At 44.5% G+C, this 24,426-nt stretch overlaps 1 protein-coding gene across 4 annotated transcripts in view; it reads right to left on the bottom strand.

The window, feature by feature from the left end:
- TAFII59 (TATA BOX ASSOCIATED FACTOR II 59) overlaps window positions 1–24,426 on the bottom strand; it is a 50,270-nt gene that overhangs the window by 12,634 nt on the left and 13,210 nt on the right. For 2 of the 4 annotated variants that reach the window (XM_086486981.1, XM_086486983.1), the window contains 5 exons: window positions 6,442–6,559; window positions 6,226–6,344; window positions 5,965–6,102; window positions 5,791–5,886; window positions 5,255–5,379 (listed from right to left, as the gene is read on the bottom strand). In XM_086486981.1, the coding sequence (XP_086343107.1) occupies window positions 5,255–5,379; window positions 5,791–5,886; window positions 5,965–6,102; window positions 6,226–6,344; window positions 6,442–6,559 (596 nt within the window). The remainder of the gene's footprint in view (window positions 1–5,254; window positions 5,380–5,790; window positions 5,887–5,964; window positions 6,103–6,225; window positions 6,345–6,441; window positions 6,560–24,426) is intronic. The other 2 variants (XM_086486982.1, XM_086486984.1) reach the window with 1 other exon arrangement.

Genomic DNA, 24,426 nt, shown 5'->3' on the forward strand with positions numbered 1-24,426 from the left:
CTCAGTTCCCCATGCGATCATCCGAGCATAGTTGGTTGCCCGTCCTTTGGTGGTGGAGGCTCTTACAAGATCAGTGGCATTCATACACAGCTTATGGGAGCTCCCACGAGATCGTGTTGATCAGCTGGCTCTAGAGTCCTCAAGGCACATGACAGCACAGGGAGATACATCATGTTGGTATGCACAAATTGCAGCATGGTTTAAGTTACATGGTTTCTCTATGACAAGCTCCCCCGCCCCCTTTTAGTATTCTCTAGATGCATCTTCTCTTTCTCTGACATAGAGAGAGGTCACTAGACTTATACAACAGCATCTGTTTCAGCTAGGAACCCACAGATGGGAACCCAAAGGACATGGATTCAGCCTATACAGGAGCCGGCACAAGATGACTACATACAGAGAGCATTTTCTCCAGCTCAGAGAGGATGGTTTCTTATCTAGGCCTGCCTACATGGAAACCCATTTGTCCCACGGCTTTCGATGTGCTATTAAAAAGTCTCAGTCAGATTGAGACTCACCGATTTCGAGGAACCTCAGATGAGGCCAGGTTATGCCAGCTATGTCAGACAACATAGCGTCTCCCGTGTTTTACCAATGTATATCTGATCCTCTGTTGCAACCTCCTCCTGCGATGGGAGCATCCCCTCATCATGGGCCTCCTGGATCTCCCAGCTTTGCTGCTTAATCACTCAATATACCTCTGCTAGTGATATGCCTTGTATCCCTCCTCTCTGGGTGGAAGAACATTGTGATTTGTCTCTAGGTGTGTCTCCCAGTTTGTGAGCCTCTCTCTTAGTAATTATGGTCCATGTCCTTGAATCTCTAGTAGAGAGTCCAAAGACATCTTTAATATTGGTATCTCATAACTCTAGATAGAGGCAAGAGGTAGTGAGAGCAGCCACATATCTCATAGTATGTTGTACAGTGACATATATAGTGGAGCTCCGTCTCTAGCGCTTGCCGCGTAGACCAAAAATGAGCTGTGATTTTGAAGTTTTAAAGTATTTTAAGTGATTCTCTCGTGTGTCCTGTTTGATTATCTGCTTGGGGTGCCCAAGCTTGTGACAGTGGTATCAGAGCATGGCCGATTTCTCTTCTACCAAAAAATCCGATCCTTCTTCTCGCGACACACATGGATTCAGGCAAGAATGAGACGACTCCTCCTGCCACCTTAGAAACGAGAGGCGACAGAAAATTCAAGTGGATTAGCAGAGAATGAGTACGGGCCACCTCTGCCTACGTAGTATCAACTCATGGAGATGCAACATCAACAGCAGGTTGATGAGTGCGCAAAAAGCAGATGCTCCAGTTTGCCAAGGACCCACAGTATGCCAAATTTTTGACACGGCACCCGATGGATGAAGTGCATACTCACTGGCAAAAAGCCATTGAGTGACCAATAAAACCGGCAATCAAGAAACCTCCTGTCCCACGGATGTTTATTGAAAATGAACTCGAGGACATTGTTGAAAAACGAGTCAACTAACTATTTGGGTCAAAGGAGAAGCAACTCAAGAAACGTAACAAGGGAATTGACTTCCCTAATTACTTGGTCCGAAATCCTCTTTTGAGAAAGCAAGAAAACAGAAGAAGCGTGTACGGTTCAAAGCATTGTCCAATTCCTCCTCGTCTTCTTTTGACAGCTCATCCTTTTCTCACTCGAGTGATGAGGACAGAAAGGGTAAGAAACGATTAACGGACTATACGTTTTATTCAAAAAGGAAGCACTTGTACAGAGCTAATCAATATGATTTTCTCGACGACAAGGGCAAAAAGGCCAAGGAATTCAAAGAGAGTGGACAAGCAATAAAATTTGAAACCTTTTCAGGGTTTTGAGATGCTCCTAAGTCTCTCTCTCTCTCTCTCTCTCTCTCTCTCTCTCTCTCTCTCTCTCTATATATATATATATATATATATATATATATATATATATATATATATATATATATATATATATATATATATATGATCATGAAGAAAGCTATTGACAAGATGAGGACTGGGAGAGCATATGATCATGATGGCTTAGTCGCTGAGCATTTCATGCATGCCAAAGACCTACTACCAGAGCTTCTAGCAGTTATATTTAACCGTGCCATGTGTAAGGGCCTACCGGACACTTGGAGCCTATCTACGATCGTACCTATCTTCAAGTCAGGAGACCCCATGGAGCCTGGGAATTATCGCACTATCATGATTGGACACACACTGGCACGGTTGTATGCATCCATTCTTGAGCAACAGCTGAGTAGATGGGCAGAGAGGGAAGGAATGCGTGCAACTGGGCAGGCAGGGTTCAGGAGAGGCTTCTCTACTCTTGACTATATCTTGGCCATCATCGAGGAAGGCAGATCTCATGGGAGACGGATCTATTGTAGCTTTGTGGACTTCCACAAAGCTTTTGACACAGTACCCAGAGCAAGATTGATGCGCAGATTACAGGAAATGGGAGTACCCACAAAGCTCATTTGGGGGATCATGGCATTGTACAGATCGGTAGTAGGGCATGTACGCACCCCGGAGGGACTTTCTACACCGGTTCACTCCACTATTGGGGTGAAGCAAGGCTGCCCGCTCTCTCCTACTCTTTTCGGTATGTATGTGGATGAGGTTTCTGACTACATTGAGAGTGATGGGGATAGAGGTGCACAGTTGGCAGGGACATGGATCCCACTTCTGTTATATGTTGATGATATAGTGTTGATCTCCGAATCCCCAGAGGGAATGCAACGTCAATTGGATGCTTTGCATACGTTTGCCCACGAAAGTGGGTTGTCTGTCAACCTTGGTAAAACCAAGGTGATGGTGTTTAATACCACCCCACAGTGGATCAGGAGGTCAGCACCTACATTCACATACGGCCAGGAGACCGTGGAGTACACAGATGCTTACACTTACCTTGGAGTGGTTTTTAGCGGACCTGCATTCACTGAGAAGAGCAGCAGAGACCAGACTGACTAGAGCCCACGCAGCATTGGGCAGATTGGAGAAGATGTGTTCGCAGGTTCAGTTTCAGGAGCCCTGGACGAAGCTTTGGCTCTTTGACACTTTGGTGGCTTCAGCATTGCTCTATGGAGCTGAGATATGGGGACCTTCATTGGATCACCGCGGGAGGCCGGGTCGCACAGATGGATGGGGGAACATGGAGAAACCTCTTGTCTCTATGATCTCGCGGCTCATTAGAGCCAAGGCATCAGTACCACGGGCCATTATCCGAGCAGAGCTAGCGGCCCCCCCACTAGTGGTGGAGGCGCTCACCAGATCAGTCTCCTTCATAAACCGCACATGGGAACTCCCTAGAGACAGATATGCTCGCATAGCACTTGAGTCCTCTCCACACTTAGCCATACAAGGAGATACAACATGCTGGTATGGGGCGATGACATCATGGTTTCAGGCACATGGGTTCAACATAGACAGGTTGCCACCATTCCAGTACTCATTGGATGCACCATCTCTCACTCTTACACAGTCAGAGATCACCAAGCTCATCCGCCAAGACCTGACCCAGCAAGACACCAAGAGGACATGGATACAACCAGCACAGGAATTGGGCACGAAGATGGCTTTCTACAGAGACCACCTTCTCCAGCTTACGGAGGATGGTTTTGTGACGAGACCCAGATACATGGATACCCACTTGTCTCATGGGATACGATGTGCTATTGGCCAGTTACGCACATCTTCTCACCAGCTGTGGATTGAGACTGGGAGATACAGCGGAGTACCAGCAGAGGCCAGGACATGCCCCTTGTGTGACATGGAACCTGAGACAGAGCTGCATTATACATGCTGCTGCCCCGTCTACTACGAGATATGAGGCCGCTTCCATTGCTTGTTCAGAGAGGGTTTTGGACCACTCTCAAGAGTCGTGGGATACGAAGATCAGAGATGCCTGGGCTTGTTCTTGCTCGAGCTGCGTAGACACAGAGATAGCCTGATGAATGGCGAGGCTAGCCAGTCTCAAAGACGGATCACAGACTTCTTCAGAGCAGACACGGGATAGCCGCAAGAGCCACTCCCACAGCAGAGCTCCCCCTCATCTCACACCAGAGGCACACTAATCGACCGAGCGATTGAACTGGGGAAATCTAGGCGCCCACGATTGCGGAGGACTACACAGCATCGACGGAGGCTACGTCAGAAGACTCGGAGCACGCTGGCCAAGCATGCACGACGCCCGGTCAGACTACTAACCATGGAGGAAATTGATGAGATTCGCCAACGACCAATGCTAGATCTCTTGTGACTCAGCCCATTTTTGCTTAGTTTTTGCTTAGTTTTTTGCTTAGTTCACACCGACCAGTCTAGGATCCCATAGTATATATCTTTGTTTTGTACTGTTGTTATTTTTTGTTACTCTGACTTTGTATCAGATCCACCACCTTGTAACTTTCTGGTCTCATAGGTCACTATGGCCTTTTGAAGACGTTAATATAACATTTCATTTCATTTCATCCATCTCTCTCTCTCTCTCTCTCTCTCTCTCTCTCTCTCTCTCTCTCTCTCTCTCTCTCTCTCTCTGCCCCCCCCCCCCCCACCCCACACACACACAAAAGTTCAGTGATTTTACAGTTTCTATTCGTGTGTCGCTATTGATTTCTTGCTTGGAGTGTCCAAGTCTGATACATGTGATGACGTGGTAACCCGTAAACTGACGACCTCGCAAACTGTACGGCCTGCAAAGATGCCGCAGTTTACGAGTGTTGACATGGCAATTGGCTGCTAAACTGGAGGGTGATTTATGGGCCCTAGCTTTTTACAAGCAGCCAACTAATTCTATGATTTCAAGTTAGATGAATCTATTACCTAGACCCCATAGTTGAGAGTTAAAACTCCACTCTAGCCTTGGTTTTGATTTCGTGATGGTGTATCACTAGAGGTTTGAACCTTCTAATGCTCGTTTTGAAATAAACATTTAACTTTTAAGGAGTTGTGTCTCAAGTCATTCCAAATTCCTGCTATTGAGAGTCTATGTTTTGGGCCTTTGAAAGTTTGAAGTTTAGGATTTGCAATTTTGCAGTGTGCACATGTGCTCTAGCCTCTAAATTGTAACTTCTAGCTTCTAACATGTAGTCTTTTCATGTTCTGAAGTCCTATTGTATTGTTTGAATGTAATGAAAATTCATCCATCTTGTCATTTCAAACCCGCATGTGTGTGCCATATGTTCAGAGTGTGAAAAAATTATGCCCTACACTGTCCAGAAATGATTACTTACTGCTAAGAAGTTCAACTAAATGATAACAAATTTACCGCCTACATATGAAGGAGATAAGATTAGCAACGTAATCTCGAAGCTTCCAGTGGTCTTCTGTCAATTTTTTCCCCAGTCGCTTGGCCACCAAGCATGTAATTACAGATGGCATTAGCTGATGCAACTGCAAAAAACAAACAGGACAGGTTAAGGTCTCGTCCTCGAGTGCTGTAAAACAGCATTAACTACAGCTGGCATTATGTTTTTTAAAATATCCCACTAAAGACTCAAGATCTTGACCTTGGAAAAAATTTATTGAAGAGAACAGTATTGGGTGCTTAACTATTATACAGTACCAACAGGATCATAGCCAGAGGTGAATCATTTGCATGGTATGTACAGACTGAGGCTCAATTCCCAGAAATTCCCGGCAAATTAAAACATTGAAAGCAACAAACAATCCCACTTTTTCCCGCCAAAGCTCTGAGACTAAAGACCCAAACTTAAGTAAGACTCGAACATCAAAAAATCTCTTGGACAATTTCACACTTCACTGAAAATATTGATAGCCACCAGCTAAATAGTAAGGCCTTACATATAAATCAATATGTATGTGTGGATTGACCAAAAGGCTGCGAACAATCATCATGAGTGATAAAAGTAGATCAACGTCATCTAGATTCCGACCAACCTGCAAAAATTACCAACTTAACAAGTACCAATTGACCTGCCTTCTTGAGTGGTATTTGTCCCGCAACAGAAAACTCACCTCATCTGCAATAAATTGAGTGAAATATGGGACAAGAGGATGAAGACCAGCATCTGTAGCCAAACTAGTCAGAGCAGCCTTGAAAAGTGGGGAGCTAGCTCTTGTAATGATGAGATCTGTTATCTTCTCAAAGTAGAGCTGCACAAAATAGCATATATAGCAGGTACGTTGAAAAGTGATGTCAACATGCATACAGTCACCTTCAAATGTCAGATACACCAGCAAATTTGAGAGCAGAAATGTGATAAGAACATTAAGTACCTGTAATTCTTGAGACAGAACATGCTTTACGGGAAGCTTGATTTCCACGCCAAATTCATCATCCTTTTGTTTACCCAGTAATGTGTCTATTTTCTTAGAGTCAAGAGAAGGCATTGACACTGTAATAGAAAAGGTTTGAGCAGCCTTAGAGCTTAGCGCAAATCTCAGAATTTTGTGATCATCAATATCTAAATCAGTACTGCATCCAGACTAGACCTTCAAGGGGTACATTTTCTGGAATGGCCGGTTGCACTCCCTCTATTGCCAACCAATGTGTCACAACTGCACTATCCAGTGGCACCTTGGGCAAAGGTACCTCCATAACCTGCAAAAACTGCTGCATGGGTAACTGAAGATATAAAGTTGGCCAATACTTCTTCATCGCAAACATAGTGTTTCTAGCCTATATATATATATATATATATATATTTGTGAGTGTGTGTGTGTGTGTGTGTTTGTGAGTGTGTGTGTGTGTGTGTGTGTATGCACAAAAGTTAAAAATCAAAGAGTTCCTCACGAGAACTGGACAGAAAAAAAAAAAAAAAAAAAAAAATCTCTGAGAGAGACAATTCAGGTGAAGTAACAAGTTAAAGTCCAAGGTGACACGAAACGTTTCATGGTTTCGATTGTTCCAGGTTTCGTCGTCGTGAAATGGTTCATTCAGCACAACAAAAGGCGCCATGGATTTTGTAGTGTATTACACATACATACATACAAACATACATGTATGTATGTATAGATAGATAGATAGATAGATAGATACATACATACATGTATATCTTTGTGTGCGTGGGTTTGTGTGTATGTGTGTGTGTCTATCTATACATAGAGAAGAGAGGGAGATATAGATGTGTATGTGTGTGCATGCGTGCGCGCGTGCATGCATGCATACAAAACAGCCCCTCCACACACCCACAAACATGTGTGTGTGTGTGTGTGTGCGCGCGCGCGCATGCACGAGAGCGTGCGAGAGAGAGAGAGAGAGAGAGAGAGAGAGAGAGAGAGGAGCTAGGAGCTGGAAAGGGGCACCACGTGCCAATGGGAAATAAGACTTAAAAATGTTGACTTTAATACTTCAAACACCTAAATTGAAAAAGACCTTCACACTTCAAACAAGACACGTAGCAGAGGACTTCCACTCCCATATGCAATGGCCCCTAACTAGGTGCCCCTTGCGATGTTTTTTTATATTGATCTTCCACAGATACACCTCTGAGGGAGAAGTCAACTCATCCCACACTCTGATGACCCTCGAAAATTTTTGAGCTAACTTGAGTTGTTTTGCAGATATGATGTAATTATGGACAATTGCTTTCTTTCAAGAAGGGAGGGTCTCACAAACTGCTAACGTGACAAGCCACTGAAAAACGGAGCCAACCTGTAGATCCTATCACAAGGGCACCACGTGCCAATAGAAAAGAACAAACTGAACAGACTTTTCGCACTTCAATAACAAATGAGCTGAAAGAGAGAGATAGAGAGAGAGAGAGAGAGAGAGAGAGAGAGCATACGCGACACGGAGTGGCGGAATTCCACAGAGTATTGGCCCCAAACGTTGGTGCCCCTTTCGGTATTTCTTTATATTGCATCAACACAATACAAGCAGGCACTCCACGCTCTGCACCTTCTCCCAAAAGAGTGCCAGAGAATGAGCCCTAGCCTCATATTTAAAGGCCCTAGGCCCAAAAGCAATTTAAATGAAAAGCCTTAAACTCAAAAGCATCTAGTACAAAAAGCAGTCAACGTGATTTACAGAAATCCGTACAGTTCTGCCACGTCAGCACAGCCAGCGCATCTGCGGAAATTTGTACAATCTGTCACGTCAGCAGCACAAAATCCGGAAATCCGTACAGTTCTGCCACGTCATCAACTCCACACGTGTGTGTGTTTGTGTGTGTGTGTGTGTGTGTGTGTGTGTGTGTGTGTGTGTGTGTTCCTTCTTTACTTTATGCTCTTGTGTCACTTGGGCCTCATAGGACAGGGTCCCATAAGTTGGTAGGAGCTTCTTCTTCGTAATCTGCTTATTCTTAGGGTTCAGGCCCCTCAGCCGGGATCTCCACAGTGGCTCCGTTCTTCAATGGCTTAACACGACAACAGTTTGTGACATCCCCCCTTCTTGAAAGAAAGTAATCGTCCGCGATTACAACATATCTACAAAACAACTCAAGTTAGCTCACAATCAGTTTGCCCTTTTCTTATAAGGAGTTGGCTTCTCCTTTCGGCTCTTTTGATCAAGCAGTTGGCTTCTCCTTTCGTCCAAATCGGAACTCTTGATATTCCGGCGTAATAAAATTAGCCATCACACCCAGACCGCAATGATCCTTGCTGTTGCCTTGATGCACTAAAATTACATACCTAGGCAATCTCATCCAATTAGGAATATTTAGTGGTTGATACATCACAATGCAACACAAATGCTCACATATGCATGTTACAAGACATAGAAACATAAAGTAGCCGATGAACACTCCCTCCGCAAATAACCATCCAGGTCCGGGCCATGAGCTGTTCAACAACTCCCTCATCACTCCTCCCCCAAATAACCTAAAAAGGTCCGGGCCATGAGATATAGAGGCCTTTTACAACCAAACGCCCCCCCAGACCGCAGCCTACGTCGTTTGGAGGTGTTGAGAGTAACCACTGCTTAGACTTCTTAATACTCCTCCCGCATAACCATCTAGGTCCGGGCCATGAGTAAAAACAACACTTTTCAATCATTCAATACTCCTCCGCAAATAACCACAAGGGTCCAGGCCATGAGTATGAACAAGCATTCTCAAACATCATTTCTCGCTACTCCAGCCAGGAGTAAAAATCACCAATCAACCAATATTAAAACCAGAGTCAAACAATTCAAATTGGCACATATACCATATGTTTCAAACAAATTCCACAAATTCCAAACAAGATCACCAAACAAGTTCTCATACAGGTTTCAAACTTAAAAAGCAATCTCGACATTGATCGAGCTCGAAAAGTCGACTGACTTTCCATAATGAAACCTGCACCAAAAATTAGGGTTAGGTTCCTTCCATAAGGCCGTAGCTAACCGTAGCATGATCCACAAACTCTTGAATAGTCAAAACAAGCCTCGACAAGCAATGTTCCTGTGGTGGTGATGGTAGTCCCAAGACCTGGCAATCACACTGGACCTCCAAGGTTTTTAGCTTGAAAAGAGACACCTACTGAGAGATGTCGAGAAATTTCGAGTTATAATTTGCTAGGGTTTCCATGGCAAGCATTTCAGGACACCCTACTCTGCCAGAAGTTGCACTCCGAAGGAAGAGGTCAAAAACCATATAACTTCGGACAAAAACTTTCTTGAAAGCTTGCCAAGTCCTTGGAGTGTGCGGCTTGGTAGCTATAGACTTCCACCACTGCATGGCACTGCCTCTGAGAAAAACAACAGCTCGAAACACTTCTCTTGCAAGTGATCTTTATGGCTTATGCCCTGTAAGACATGAGCGATGAAGACTGGAGCGCACCCGATGAAGTAAGGGCGGGAGTGGCTAATAAGTTCGGGGTCGAGACCTGAAGATACTTCAAATAAAATTCCAGTAGTCTCTGGTTTGCTCTGTCTCCTCTTTTGTAGGACCGGTATGCTTTCAAAAAAGCACACACCTGATACTCTGATACCACTGTCACAAGACGGGCACCACGTGCCAATAAAAAAGAACAGATTGAACAGACTTTTAGCACTTCAATAACAACTGAACGGAAAGAGAGAGAGAGAGAGAGAGAGAGGAGAGAGAGAGAGAGAGAGAGCACGCGACACGAAGTGGCGGAATTCCACCCCAAAAAGTATTGGCCCCAAACCTTGGCGCCCCTTTCGGTATTTCTTCATATTGCATCAACATAGTACAAGCCGATACTCCACGCTCTGCACCTTCTCCTAGAAGAGTGCTAGAGAATGAGCCCTAGCCTCATATATAAAGGCCCTAGGCCCAAAAGCCATTTACATGAAAAGCCTTAAACTCAAAAGCATCTGGTACAAAAAAGTAGTCAACGTGTTCATGAAAATCCGTACAGTTCTGTCACGTCAGCACAACCAAAGCAATCTGCGGAAATCCGTACAGTCTGCCACATCAACAACGCAAAATCCAAAAATCTGTATAGTTCTGCCACGTCATCAGCTCCGCGCGCGCGTAAGTGTTTGTCCTGCTTTATTTTATTCTCTTGTGTCACTTGGGCCCCATCGGACGGGGTCCCATAAGTTGGTAGGAACTTCTTCTTCTTCGTCTACTTATTCTTAGGGTTAAGGCCCCTAAGTCGGGATCTGCACAGTAGCTCCATTCTTCAATGGCTTGACACGTCAGCAGTTTGTGACAAATCCAGGTCGAGGTGCCTAAACCCTAGAAGAAGTAGAAGAAGCAAAAGCAACAGAAGAAGAATTACCAACTTGCAAAGTCTTGCCGAGTGGCCTATTATGAAGACCAGTTCCCACCAACTTATAAGACCCGTACGATGGGGCCCAAGTGGCTAGGATTTAAAGTAAGACCTAGAAGATACATAAAAACGTGATGACGTGGCAACTATACGGATGCCCCTGATTTGCATTGATGATGTGGCAACATGTAAGGACTTCCACAAATTGCATTGTAGCATGCTGACGTGGCAAGTGTATGGATTGCCGCATTTTTAGCTACTGGCTGCTTTTGGAATCGGATGCTTTTAAGGCTTGTAGCTTTTCATGTACCTACTTTTCATGGCCACGGGCCCTTAAATATGAGCCAAGGGCTCATTCTCTGGTACGCTCCTGCATGGAGGTGCACAAGATGGAGTACCAGCGTTGTAATGATTCAAGCAATATGAAGAAATACCGAAAGGGGCGCCAAGGGTTGGGGGCCAGTGCTCTCTCAGGGTGGAACCCCGCCACTCCCCATCTTGTGTGTCGTGCATCTCTTTTAGTTCAGTTGTTATTTGTAAGTGCTTGAAGTTGTTCAATCTGTTCTTTTCCGTTGGCCCGTGGCGCCCGTCCCCGTTATAGACATTTCTCAGAAGCTTGCAAGGTACGTAGGGCGGCGTCTTATCTATAAGGTAACGCCCAGACATGGTGGTCTACTTTGTTGTTGCACAAAGAAGCAACTAAGAAGTTGTTAACAGAAGAGTATGAACACGATGTCATCATGGCTTGGCATCATCTGAGAATGAAAAAAGAAGACACTTTGGTTGACTATTGTCAAAGGTTTTGGGATACTTTTTTGCCAATGTCCTTGTTTCGAAGGAGTACCCTTTTAGACCAAATTGAGCAATTTTGTTGTGGACTACCAAAAGAAATTCGACAGTGTTGTCTGTAGCACAAGGACAATAACTCTATGCACACATGCACCAGACTATGCCAATCTTGCTCTTGCACAAAGACAAGTCACTGAACAATCATTATTGTTGGGGTAAAACCCCATTTGGCTAGTTAGGCTAGGCCATAGTTACCAGGGAACGGTTCCGGTTGATCATGCCCGAAACGTCCCGGAACGGATGGGCGTTCCGACTGGCTGGACGTGACCGGAACAGCTAAGCTGAAACGGGCAGCAACGGCCATAAACGGGCAGCAAAAAACACGGTCATCTAAGCAGCCAACGGTCATAAACGGGCATTTTTAGCCAGCAAGAAACTTATAAATTACTCCCCCTTCCCCCCATTCCTTCACAAATGCATCAAGGCTCTCTCTCCCTTACTCTCAAGCCATAGTCTGGCCGCTCGAGCCAAGCTCTCAACCTCTCTCTCTCTTAGGCTAACCCTCAAGGCTCAAGCTCTCTCTCCCTCGGTCTCAACTTTCAAGAGGTTAAGCCTCTCTCTCAAGCTCTCTATCTCAAGCTCTCACGGAGTCAAGCCCTCTCTCAAGCTCTCTCTCTCTCTCTCTCAAACCCTCAAAGATCAAGCTCTCTCTCTTTCACGGATAATCCATGGCCTCTTCTTCTTGTACAACCCCCTCCGTTCATGCGGGCAACACTCAAAAGGCGAAGGAATGGTCGTGGTGGGATGAAGTGACCTCAGAGGGCACCTTGTCGGCGGCTGGAGGTTCTCGTGCATGGGCATGCAAGCTATGCTCTTACACACAGAAAGGGGGGCATGGCAAAATGAGGGCACACTTTCTTCAAGTGTCGGGACATGAGGTGAGATTTTGCACCAACGTAACCATCAAGAAGAGGAAGAAGCTCCAGGAAAAAGGATTGGCAATTCAACCATAAACCCAAGCCCGCATGCAAGGGTATCGACCCAAAGACCCTCATTTTCCCTCCTCTACCCGGTGTTGGTGGCGGTGGATCTTCATCGGGTCCGATTCGTCGCCAAAGGACCCTTGCCACCTCTTGGGCCCCAAAGAAGAAGGAAGAGGTGGATGCCGCCATGGCCCGATTCTTCTATCACGACCATATCCCATTTGTCGCGGCAAGGTATGCTTTATCGATCTTCTCTCTCATTTCTTCCGTTATCGTGATTTCTGCCACTATGATCTTTAAAGTTTAAACTATGAAGATTCAATTATAATTTATCATACTAATCTCTTCTATGTGTGATTGAAATAGGTTGGAGTATTGGAAAGTTATGGTGCAACGGCTAGGAGAGTACGGCACCAGCTATGTGCCGCCATCTTTAGAGGCTCTCCGAATCACTTTGCTCGATCGAGAGAAGGCAATCGTGGAGCAAGCAACACTCAATATTCAACGGCTTTGGGCAAAACATGGTGTTTCCCTCATTACCAACAGGTGGAGCGATACAAGGAAGAGATCTATCCATGGCCTCGTCGCATACTCGAGTGGAGAGATGTACTTTGTGCACTCTCATGATGCCACCAAGAGTGGCAAGTCCGCCAATGTCCTCTCTGCAAAGTGGAGAGCACCATAGAAACGATCAGTGAGCAACATGTGGCGGCCTTTGTCACAGATGGGGAGGCATCAAACAGGGCAGCAACAGCTATTATAGAGAGCCACTATCCGCATGTGACAATGTGCTTTTACATTGCACACTGCTTCAACAACCTTCTAAAAGACATCGGCAAGCTAGACTGGATCGCTCCAGTCATTGCTGATGCAATGAAGATTGTTACTTTCATCAACAATCACAACTTGGTTCAGAGCGAGTACCTCAAGAGGTCGGGCGGCAAAGTGCTTCTAAAGTATTCAGACACCCGCTTCGCATTCAACTTTCTTCTTGTGCGCAAACTGTCTGAATGTCAAAATGCAGTCCGACAAGTCTTCATCAATGATGAGTTCACCACCTCCCCCCATGCAAAGAAAGTTGCAAGGATAAGGCAGAGGATCTTGAGTTCTGGAAGGAGCTCAAGGGTCTAGATGAACAGGTTAAACCGGTCGTTCATTTGCTTCGAGTTCTGGATAGCATGGATCCTTGCATTGGCAATGTTTATGAGGCAATGACCGCATGATCGAGCAGCTTGCACAGTTTGAGCCGAACATAGAACGATATGAGGAGATCCAAAGTTCCAAGGTGCAGGGCAAGAGACAGATAGAGAAGTCATGAACCAATTTACAGAGATCTTTAACAAGATGATTCTAGACAGAGATGAGCGACGCATTGTCAAAGATCAATTGAGACAGTACAGAGAGATGCGGGAGTCGTTTGGCAGCCCAGATGCTCAGATTGATCGCAGGAAGATAGGTTCAGTGCTATGGTGGGAGGACTATGGCTATGATGGCCCTAAGCTTCAAAGATGGGCGATCCGTATTCTCAGCCATTGTGAAGCAATTGTGGAGTACCTTTAGCCACATTGCTTCCAAGAAGAGGAATCAGCTTGGAGTGGAGAAGGCAAATGATCTTGTCTTTGTCAGCGCAAATTTGAAAATGCTCTGCAAGAGTAGAGGCAAACACACAGATCCTTTTACACGCTGGGAGATGAAGCAAGAGGCTCCTCAGGCAAGTGGAGATGCACAGCCACCGACACCAGGTACTTCATCCATGGCTGAGATCGAGCCGGCGGGCCTAGAGCTTGATGATGAGGAATGAGAGAATGCGCATGATTTACAGCCGGCTACTACGAATTGGGAGGCCTCTCAGGCTAGTGACTCTTGAGTCTTAAGTCTTGAGGCTCAAGAGTTGCGACTTTAGGACTTCCATTATCCTTACCTTTTTGTATGGTTGCTTGAGACTTGCCCTCTTTGACATTTGTAGCTACTAGCATCTTTATGGTATTTGTCACCTTCGGTCTTTTGGTATTGTGGTCACTGGTTTGGTCCCCTTATAGTCTCGACTCTCATTATGGTATATATCACCTTTGGTTTTTTTGTAGCGCCTTGGCGGGCCTTGTTAGCCAGAATTAAGTGAAAAGTGTTATCTTTGACTTCTACTCTTGCAATTATTTGAGAGCTCTAATCTGTAATTACAAGTGTTATTGTGTATGGGCATTGTGTTTGTTCAATGTTGTGTATGTACCATCATCCATGACCGCGGCGCCGCACATCCCAATCAAGTCGTAATAAGGTTGAATGGTCTTTAAATCTTGTTTTTTGTGTGTATTAGAGTCAAAGGACTCTAGTACTACTTGTATTCAAACACATAACGCTAAAAATAGCATTATTTGGGTGTTTCTTTTAGCCTCCCGTTCCGCGCCATTCCCGTTCCAAACCCCTTCACAATCCCCCGTTCCGCAGGGAGACCCGTCGCCGTTTCCATTCCGCGTTCCGGGTAACTATGGGCTAGGCGCCAGCCTACTATACTAACAAGTCTTTCTAGGAATTCTCGTTTTCAATGTACATTTTTCATAAGGTCGTTCCACAAAGTAATGTAACCATGTTCGCACCCCTAAAATCCCATAGACAAATAAGTAGATTTCATTCCTTCTAGGCAAATCTATAACAAAGAAGTGGAGTGGCTCCCCTCTTGTGTAGCACGCACCGCACCACATTCAACCCGTTGATTCAACATGCACTTCTAGAATAGTCCAAGCTAAACCAAAAGCCTCAACTAGGTCCTCAACTTTCCATCACGAGTGATTAATTCCTAAACTTGATAAAATATCCACAAATCTGCTTACCTTTCGCTTTCCTTTCCTTGTGTGCTAGGACCTGCTCTGGAATGAAAATCTCTTCCATCTCTTTCACTTCTAGTTGCTGCTCAAGCTCCTTGTCCTCTGGCACCGCACCCTTGAAAGGTCTTGAAGACTCACATGAAAAAGCATTATGAATCTCCACGTATTTGGCAACCTCAGACTCAAGGATACAATGTTTATCTTTTCCTAAATCTGAAAGGGCCCATAGTATCACATACTAAGCTTTGGGAAAAGCCTCTCCTTACCCATCCTCTTTCATAGGTCTACTTTCTCAAACCGAAGTAGCACCCAATCATTCTCCTCCAACTCCAAGCGACGTCGATGATTGTCTGTTGCCTTCTTATACGTGCTTGAGACTTCTCCAAAGCCTCCTTCATCTTAGCAAAAGCAGTCTTCAAATCTTGTGTATTGATCTGCTTCAAAAATTGTCCTTGGTGCACAAAATAGGTAGAACATTTTTGACACCCTCAACAATCTCAAATGGCAACCTAGTACAAAGTGAGCCTGCTTGCTAAATTTGTCAATTATGGTCCTTTGAACCCTCGGAAGATCATCGAAAAAATCCATTGTATACTTTCCTAAGGTCGATCGAGAATAGGTAAAGGTCATAGGATTCCTCCCACTTTGTCTGTCACTAACACACTAAGCAAGTGCGCACAAACTTCTCCACATATTTCTCAAGCTGTAGACCAATAGAAATACTTTTCAGCACCCTTCAAAGCTGACCAATAGAAAGGTCTTGATGGAGTGCCACAATTCGGAAATGTCTGCGGAGTCTCGACTCCGAGTACAGACGGAAAAAGGATTGAGAGCTTGTCTCTCGGATTTCCCTTACGGGAAGGAACGACCATCGAGTCAGAGATTTAGAACGGAGGGGTTTTCTCCGGTTATTGTGCTTGTAAAAAGATTCTCCCTAATAAAGAATTCTCTTTAAGGGGGGGGACCGGCCCATCTTCTGGTCCCAACACTGTGTCGATCTTCTCACTCTCTCTCTCTCTCTCTATTTATTTCTCTCTATATATCCTTTGGCTTCAGTATTAAGTGATAAATTCTATTTATCCAAGTATATTTTATATTGTTATGCGCTCCCGTTTGTGACACTGGTATCAGAGCATGGTCTCCTCTCTTTCTCTGTAACGGAGGACGATTCTGGAAAGATACAGGAAGAAGCCATGACAAGCCAAGAGAGAAGTAAGCCCTGCAGGAAAAGCTCGTAGAGTTGGGAAAATTTTTCTCTCTGCAAGAAGTCGACACAAGAGTTGGGATTCTCTGAAAAGGCGACAAGAACATGATGCTCAAGAACCTAGAGAATCCGAGGAGCGGAATGCTCAAGATTCTTCAGAACCCAGGACATATCCAAAACCATAGCCAGTAAAACCCGTCATTTTGGGAAGGATATGAAGAAGGTCTTTCGACCTCAGAACACTCCGGTCAAGTTTGATACTTTTGACGGATGGGAAGATGTCCCAAAAGCTAACGCTTTCATTCGACAGTTTGAAGTTGCCTTTGCAAGGGGCAATTTCTGAAAAGCGTCGAAGGTGAGGGATGTGACCAAACACCTCAAGGGGGATTGCAAGTACTTGGTGGTATACCAAAGCTTTGCAAGGAACTTACAACAAGACTTGGATTCAATTCAAGGCTGAATTTTCGGACAATTTTTTTTTTCCTCTACGCTTTGAGGAAGGCATTCAAGAAGATTGGGATTGGTTTGCCCAATAGGAACACGAGCGAGTCAAAGCAAGTAGTGGTTCACTCTTGCCAAGGTAGCTCCATTCTTGATCCTCTCTGAGGAAGGAAAGATGAACAAATTCAACAAAGGACTTTTGCCCGAATTTTGTAAATGCATCTGCAAGATACTTTGCAGCAGATGGTGGAGTCAGCAATACAAAGCTGAAAGTGTACACCTTAGTGTACATAGAATACAATCCCCGCAGTGGGACGAGAAACATTGAACACAGAAACAACAAATTTTTGTTACCTCTCCTCGAAGGATACATTGCTATCCGGAGAAAGTTTGGAGTAAGGGAATTCAATCTAACTCCTGAGTTTTTGACCCTCAAACTTTAAGTGAGAGGGCAGGTCTTTGATCAAGGTTAAATCTTTGAGGAACTCATAAAATGCGTATTGCTTTTATGCACGAGATATGGTTGTGTCTAACTAGGACAATCACTCTCGAGTGTTTATGAGAGCAAGATCAAATTGAAACATTGTTTTCTGGGATGAATTGGTTTGCTTAACTAGCCCGAAGGTCAACTATTGATCTGGTATTCGGTAATTCTTGAACAGATCACCTGCTACTGTGGGTACGAAATTAGGAAGGAACCATTTTGAGCTTTTAAGCAAAGAAAAGCTTTCATTAAGCTTGAATACTCTTTAAGCCCACACTCCCTACCCGGTAAGGGAAGATATGGTAGTGCTTTTTGCACAAGTAAATGAACACTCTCTTTACGAGGGAAGGAACAAGCGACGACTACGGCCTGTGCTTGAGGAATCCAAGGATTAAAATCCTAGATTATTTGATGAGTGGGTTTTGCTCTAAGATCGAGCCAAGTGATCATCGAGTTGAGCGTCTTCGCTCTAAGGATCTTACGAAGGGAAGGTAATTTCCCAGGTTCACCGAAACTCTAACACAGGTTAAGAATTATGTATACTTTTGAGTACATGGATAACACACGAAGATGCAGACCTATGCCAAGGAACTGGACGAGGGTTTGTTATACTCTCTTGAGCGCCTTTTTGCGCCAAGGATATTCCGACACGAGAATCTCTATTTGAGATGTGTTCGGTAGAAGGAATTTGAGTTTCTCTATGGAGAAGAGGTTTTCTGATGGTCGTTGATCATTGAGTATGCTATGTGCTTTTACCATTACAGTAGCAACTTTTGGTTGCGGTATATGTTTCTCCATGAGCAGGTCAAGTAGCATTTACACGCTGCTGGAATAAATTCGAACTATTATGTTCGTAAGAATATAGTTCGCCAACCGTTTCAAAATGGTAAGAATTACATATGGGAGAACATCCCTGAGAATCAAACAAGGTTCGCTCTATTGTGAACGAGGTTTGAACGTACGTTCAGAAAATGCTATGGCTAGAATCCTATCTGCTTGAGATTTTGCAAGGCGTCATTGATGCTCGCAAGGTGAATAATTTTTTATGATTTTGAAAGGAACAGACTCTAATGGGCGTCGGGAAAACACTACTGTTGGTGGAAGGAAGTGCCGTCGTGCACAAGGAAATCTTCGGATTGGAACCGTCCGCCTACGTTGAGCGATGCCCCGGAACAAGAACCTTCTTTAAGGTGATCACAAATTGTGAAAAAAAGACATCACCTTAATGCTCTATGACTTGGGCATTCCCTATGTGGGAGGACCCAAGAGGTTTAATACCCTCTGGACTAACAACGCAGGATTATGCGCAAGGACAGATACCTAGATTGATTTCTAGGAAGATTATTCTTCTCGGGATTGAGAAGGTGGAATTGAGTTAACAGATTCTCGAATGAGGAAACTTTCAATCTGTTGGAAAGACGAGAATGACGAGTTCTTACATGGCTCGTAAGTTTGATGATTGGTGAAGGATATCCCCGAGGTACTAGAGGAATGACATGAACCAATAAGGTAAGTATTGAATTATTGAATTTTTGAATTTCTGTTTAATTTAATTTTTAAGTTCTCTTTTGAGAAAGAACTAGCTCAACTCACCATTGAGCCAGATTTGAAATCTTCCGGTTTCTCCCCGGCAGTCCAGTTGGACCTCTACAGTTGAGGACAACTGTTTATTGGATTTATAAGGGAGAGCGTTTTCTCACTTGGAACACCAAGGAAAAATAATTCTAAATGAATTATTGGAATTTTAAGTGAGAGGGTTTTTCTCACTAGAGACATCCGAGTACAGAGTATTCCTAGTACGTCATTCAAAGTAATGACGGGAGCACTATGAACGGGAATATCTGTAAGGCCACCAGGAACGGGTACTTCTGATGCGTCACATCGGATGGGTGACAGGGAGCATCCGGAAGAAGTATCCGACCATCCAGGAACGGGCATCTCTGATGCGTCATAGGATGGGTGACATAGAGCATCGTGAAGGGGATTGTACCGTAAGTTCAGTAGGAAAGGACTAGGTGATGGGTATTCCTGATGCGTCACAAGGTGGGTGACGGGTGCATCAGAAAGGGGATATCCATAGTCGAGAGGAAATCCGAACTGGAAAGAGGAATAAGCGTAAAGACGCAAGCACAAGAATAAAGATGGGTTCTGAGAAGCTTTTCTTAAAAAGCGGAAAATTTGAACGAGTTTTCCGGGAAGAGCGAACGCTTTCCCGCGAGGAATCTATGTCTACATTGCATTTGTGCATGTGATTGCATCCAGGGACGCCTGGGAAGTGCTGTGAAAGCATTGTTTTTAACTTATAAGGTTTTATTGAGTTTTTGGGCAGATTAATACTATTTTTAAAATACGCCGGCCGCCCATTTAATAAGTGGGCAGCCATTCGATAAATAAGGCAATAGATCAGCCAGCGTTCTCTCTTTCTCTTTTTCTGGCAGAACAGTGAAAAAAAAATTGAAAAAAAAAAAAAAAAACCGGCCGCGATCTCTACGCGACCAGCTATTCGTGCCGTGGCGAAGGAGCTATAAAAGCACCACATGCCCTCACTAAAAGGAGGTTACCAACACCACCAAGAGAAGACTCTACCGCCAGATAACGCAAGAGATCGCGAGACTACGAAGCACGGATGTCGCTTTTCCCGCGAAAGAGCGACAGGTATCTATTGTGGATTCGCCATACGAATTGTTGTCGCGTGTTTGCGTGTGTGTTTGCAGGTACTTCATCGCGAAGGAGAAGCGAGAAGGCTTCGGCCTACGCTTGGGAATTCCGAGAACGGAATTCGGAAATGTCTGCGGAGCCTTGACTCCGAGTACAGACGGAAAAAGGATTGAGAGCTTGTCTCTCGGATTTCCCTTACGGGAAGGAACGACCATCGAGTCAGAGATTTAGAACGGAGGGGTTTTCTCCGGTTCTTGTGCTTGTAAAAAGATTCTCCCTAATAAAGAATTCTCTCTAAGGGGGGGGACCAGCCCATCTTCTGGTCCCCAATACTGTTTCGATCTTCTCACTCTCTCTCTCTCTCTCTATTTATTTCTCTCTATATATCCTTTGGCTTCAGTATTAAGTGATAAATTCTATTTATCCAAGTATATTTTATATTGTTATGCGCTCCCGTTTGTGACATTTTGCATCAAATAACCTTCCTCGAGGGAATATCCTACAACTCAACTATCTCTCCATTTTGTACCTCGTCAAAGATGTCTGCAAAATTTGCATTTATAGCATATTGCTGTAGCATATTATTGGATCATCTCATCAAAGCTCTAATGATGCATTGCAATGATAACGGATATCTGTGGCTTGCAAGACAAAGCATCGGCCCCAAAAATTCTTCTTTTCCATGAGATAAACAATCAAAAAATTGAACTACGACAATATGTTCGCCAATGTCATCTGCTTCTCTAAAAGCTGCTTCTAGGGCAAGAAATACTTCAAATTCTGATGATTCGTAAACATCTGTGAAGGTCTCTCCTTTTGAGTCAAGGTATGGAAAGGTGAAGCAATCTCCACAAATTGTCGAAATGAATTGCCGGTTATATGGGCATAATAAACCCAAAAAGCTTCGCACATGATAAACATTCTTTAATTCTGGCCAATCCCGAATAGTAGCTACTTCGCACCTTCTGTTGAGACGATTTTCCCCAAAAAGTGTATCTTTGGAAGAAAGAACTCACTCTTTTCCGTTTATGACCAACCATTGTTTCCGCAGTGCCTCAAAACTTGTAAGAGATGTTTTCCGTGTTCTACTTTTTTCTTGGAGAAAACGATCATGTCATCAAAGAAAGTGCCCACAAACTACCTATGCTCTCGGAAAATCCAGTCCATCATCCTATTGAACGTTGCAAGAGCATTTGTGAGACAAAATGGCATCACCGAATACTCGTACAATCTGAAGGATGTCATGAATGCGGTCTTGTGTACATCTCCAAGAGTGATCCTGATCTGATAATAGCCACTTTCAAATCAATTCCACTGAAACATAAAGAACCATGTAATTTGTCAAGTATATCATTGATCCTTGGTACTAGGAACCTGTTCCTGATGGTGATTTAGTTAAGCCCCATAATCAACGCACATTCTCCAAGTTCCATCTTTCTTTAAAACAAGAAGGCACTGGTGAACAAAAAGGTGAGGTACTGGGTGTAACAGACTTGGACACTCCAAGTCAAGAATCAACCGCGACAGCACCAAATAACCACTTCAAAACAATTCACAGATCACAATAGATTTGCACTGGCCCGGCGGAGTTCCGTGCCTAGAGATAATGGCCCCAAAGACTGGCGCCCCTTTCGGTATTTCTTTTTATATTAATCAATCATCAAAGTACAAGAGAGCAGTTAGGGTTTCACTCTCAGACTCTGCGTCCAGATGCTCTGAGAAGTGAGGCCCTCACCACTAATTTAAAGGTTACAAGGGATGCCCAAAAGCAGAGCCCCAAAAGCTTCAAAGCAAAAGCAGATTCTCTCTCTCTCTCAATGAGAGTCAGTAAAAAGCAAGTTCTCTTTTTCTCTTTCTTTCTCCCAAATCAAAGCGAAAAGCTGAGATTTGCGTCGCTCAAAATTTCTCCATTTTTTTTAATTTTTTTTATAAAATATTCCGCCTCCGCGATTTCCGAAAATTAGGGTTTTTGGCAAAAATTAGGGTTTGCAGGAATTTTAGGGTTTTTGCTATCCACCACGTCATCACTTTGTGACACTGGGCTGAATTACACCCTTTTCCAAAAGTTCTTTTACTTGATTCATTATTTCTTCCTTACGGGCTTTGTTGATTGTCAGGTGCAAAAGAAGGGTTTAAGGATTTTAACTCGCATCTAGTACTTCACACAAACACAAGGCTACTTTACTTTACTTGAGAGAAATGAACAGAACGCAATGAAAGAAAGAGAAAAGAGTGACGACATAGCATGTCAGGTCCCAACCACCCTCGGGGGCCCCCTTGCTCGGTTGCCAAAGCAAGTACTTGCTTTAGATAACTTGCACAAATGCTTGTACAAATTTACAATGGCTAAATGTTGAATGTTGAATACTTCATGCTGACGCTCATCTGATGCAAAAACGCTAGGCTAATCTCATGATGCTGAAGGTGTTGGTAGCAGAATTACCAGGGAACGCCTCTTCCAAGGCCTCGAACGCCGTTTCGGCATTTTGGCAGGTCGTCGGTGCAAGGAACGTCCCGGAACGGCATGGCGTTCTGATAGACAGGCTGGTACCGAAACGGCGGGTGGGAACCGGACCAGAACGCTCGGAACCGCAGCAGCAGTCAAAAAACTAGCAATCTCCAACAGTCAGAAATGGGTAAAAACAGGCAGAATTTGGGTGTTATCATCTCTGGCAACCCTTATAAATTGCCCTCCCTCACCCCTTTCCTTCACAAATGCAACAAGCTCTCAAGCTCTCTCTCTCCCTTGCTCTCAAGCTCTCTCCCTTAGGCTTGCCCTCAAGGCTTCAAGCTCTCTCCCTTGGGCTTGCCCTCAAGGCTTCAAGCTCTCCCCCCCTTGGTCTCAAGAAGTGACGCCTCTCTCTCAAGCTCTCTATCTCAAGCTGTCACAGAGTCAACCCTCTCTCTCAAGCTCTCTCTCTCTCGCTCTCAAACCCTCAAGAATCAAGCTCACTCTCTTTCTCGGATAATCCATTATCCATGGCCTCTTCTTCTCGTACAAACCCCTCTGTTCATGCGGGCAACACTCAAAAGGCGAAGGAATGGTCGAGGTGGGATGGAGTGACCTCGGAGAGCACCTTGTCGGTGGCGGGAGGTTCTCGTGTGTCACACTCGTGACGTGGCAGGCTTCCAGACACACACAGTGACTGCGGCAGAAATGCCACGTGGAAGCAGTACGGAGTCCGGACCCCTGCAAAATGCGTTGGCAGGCTGACGTGGCAAATTTACGGAATTCCACTTTTTGCGCTAGCTGATGAGGTGGCAGCCTGTACGGATTTTCGTAAATTGCGCTGGCTGGTTTTTATGGCAGCTTTTGGGCAAATTGCTTTTGAGATTAAAAGCTTTTAAGGTTAGAGATTTTTGGGGCTCTGCTTTTGGGCATCCCTTGTACCTTCAAATAAGTGGGCAAGGCCTCACTTCTCAGAGCATCTAGACGCAGAGTCTAAGATGAGCACTTGCTGGCTCTCTTGTACTTTGAACACAGATTAATACAAAAAGAAATATCGAAAGGTGCGCCAATCTTTGGGACCAATACCTCTAGGCACGGAACTACGTCGGGCATGTCGTCTTTGTGAACTGTTTTGAAGTGAATCTATGTTGTGTCGCGGTAGAATCTTGACTTGGGGTGTCCAAGTTTGTTATAGTGGTATTAGAGCACGGCCGATTTCTCTTCTACCGGGAAATCCGATCCTTTTCTCGCGGCACTTATGGATTCCAACAAGAATCAGTCGACATCTTCTGCATCTGCGAATGCGGGAGGAGATCACAAAGAAGATTCTCATGAGCAATCAGGAGAAGAGTATGGCCCACCTCGGCCTACTCAATTCAAGATTGAAGAGATGGAACGTCGATAATTGGTTGACGAGGCAACAAAGCAGACGATTAAAATTGCGAAGGATCCAAAATTTGCAAAATTTTTGTCTCCGCAATCCCTCGCAAAAGTACACACCCAGTGGGAGAAGACCACAGAACCACCCATCAAACCGGCAATCAAGGAAACCTCCTTCTCCGAGGATGTTTACAGAGCAAGAATTACAAGACGTGGTTCAGACACAGATTAGCCGGCTTTTTGACGCAAACAACAAATCCAAAAAGCACGATAAAAAGCACAAGAAAGGGACTCGCTTCCCAGGTTATTTGGGTCGTCAATCTTCTTTTGCATCGGCAAGAAAGCAGAAGAAGCGTGTACGATTTAAAGGACTACCCAGTTCTTCTTCTTCTGATAGTTCTTCTAGCTCTTCTGACTCGAGCAAAGAAGACAGGAAAGGCGAAAAGCGAAGCAAAAAGCAAAGCTTCGTAAAGGGCGAGAAAAAGGCAAAGAAGCCTAGATTTCGCCCAGTTTCTGACATTTCTACCGAGGAGTCATCCTCAGACAGTTCGGACTCCGACGTTCACATGTTTTATGCAAAGAAGATGCATTTTTATAAAACCAGC

Source organism: Adiantum capillus-veneris, chromosome 17 (genome assembly GCF_014529385.1).
Source record: "Adiantum capillus-veneris isolate H3 chromosome 17, ASM1452938v2, whole genome shotgun sequence".
Taxonomy (NCBI): domain Eukaryota; kingdom Viridiplantae; phylum Streptophyta; class Polypodiopsida; order Polypodiales; family Pteridaceae; genus Adiantum; species Adiantum capillus-veneris.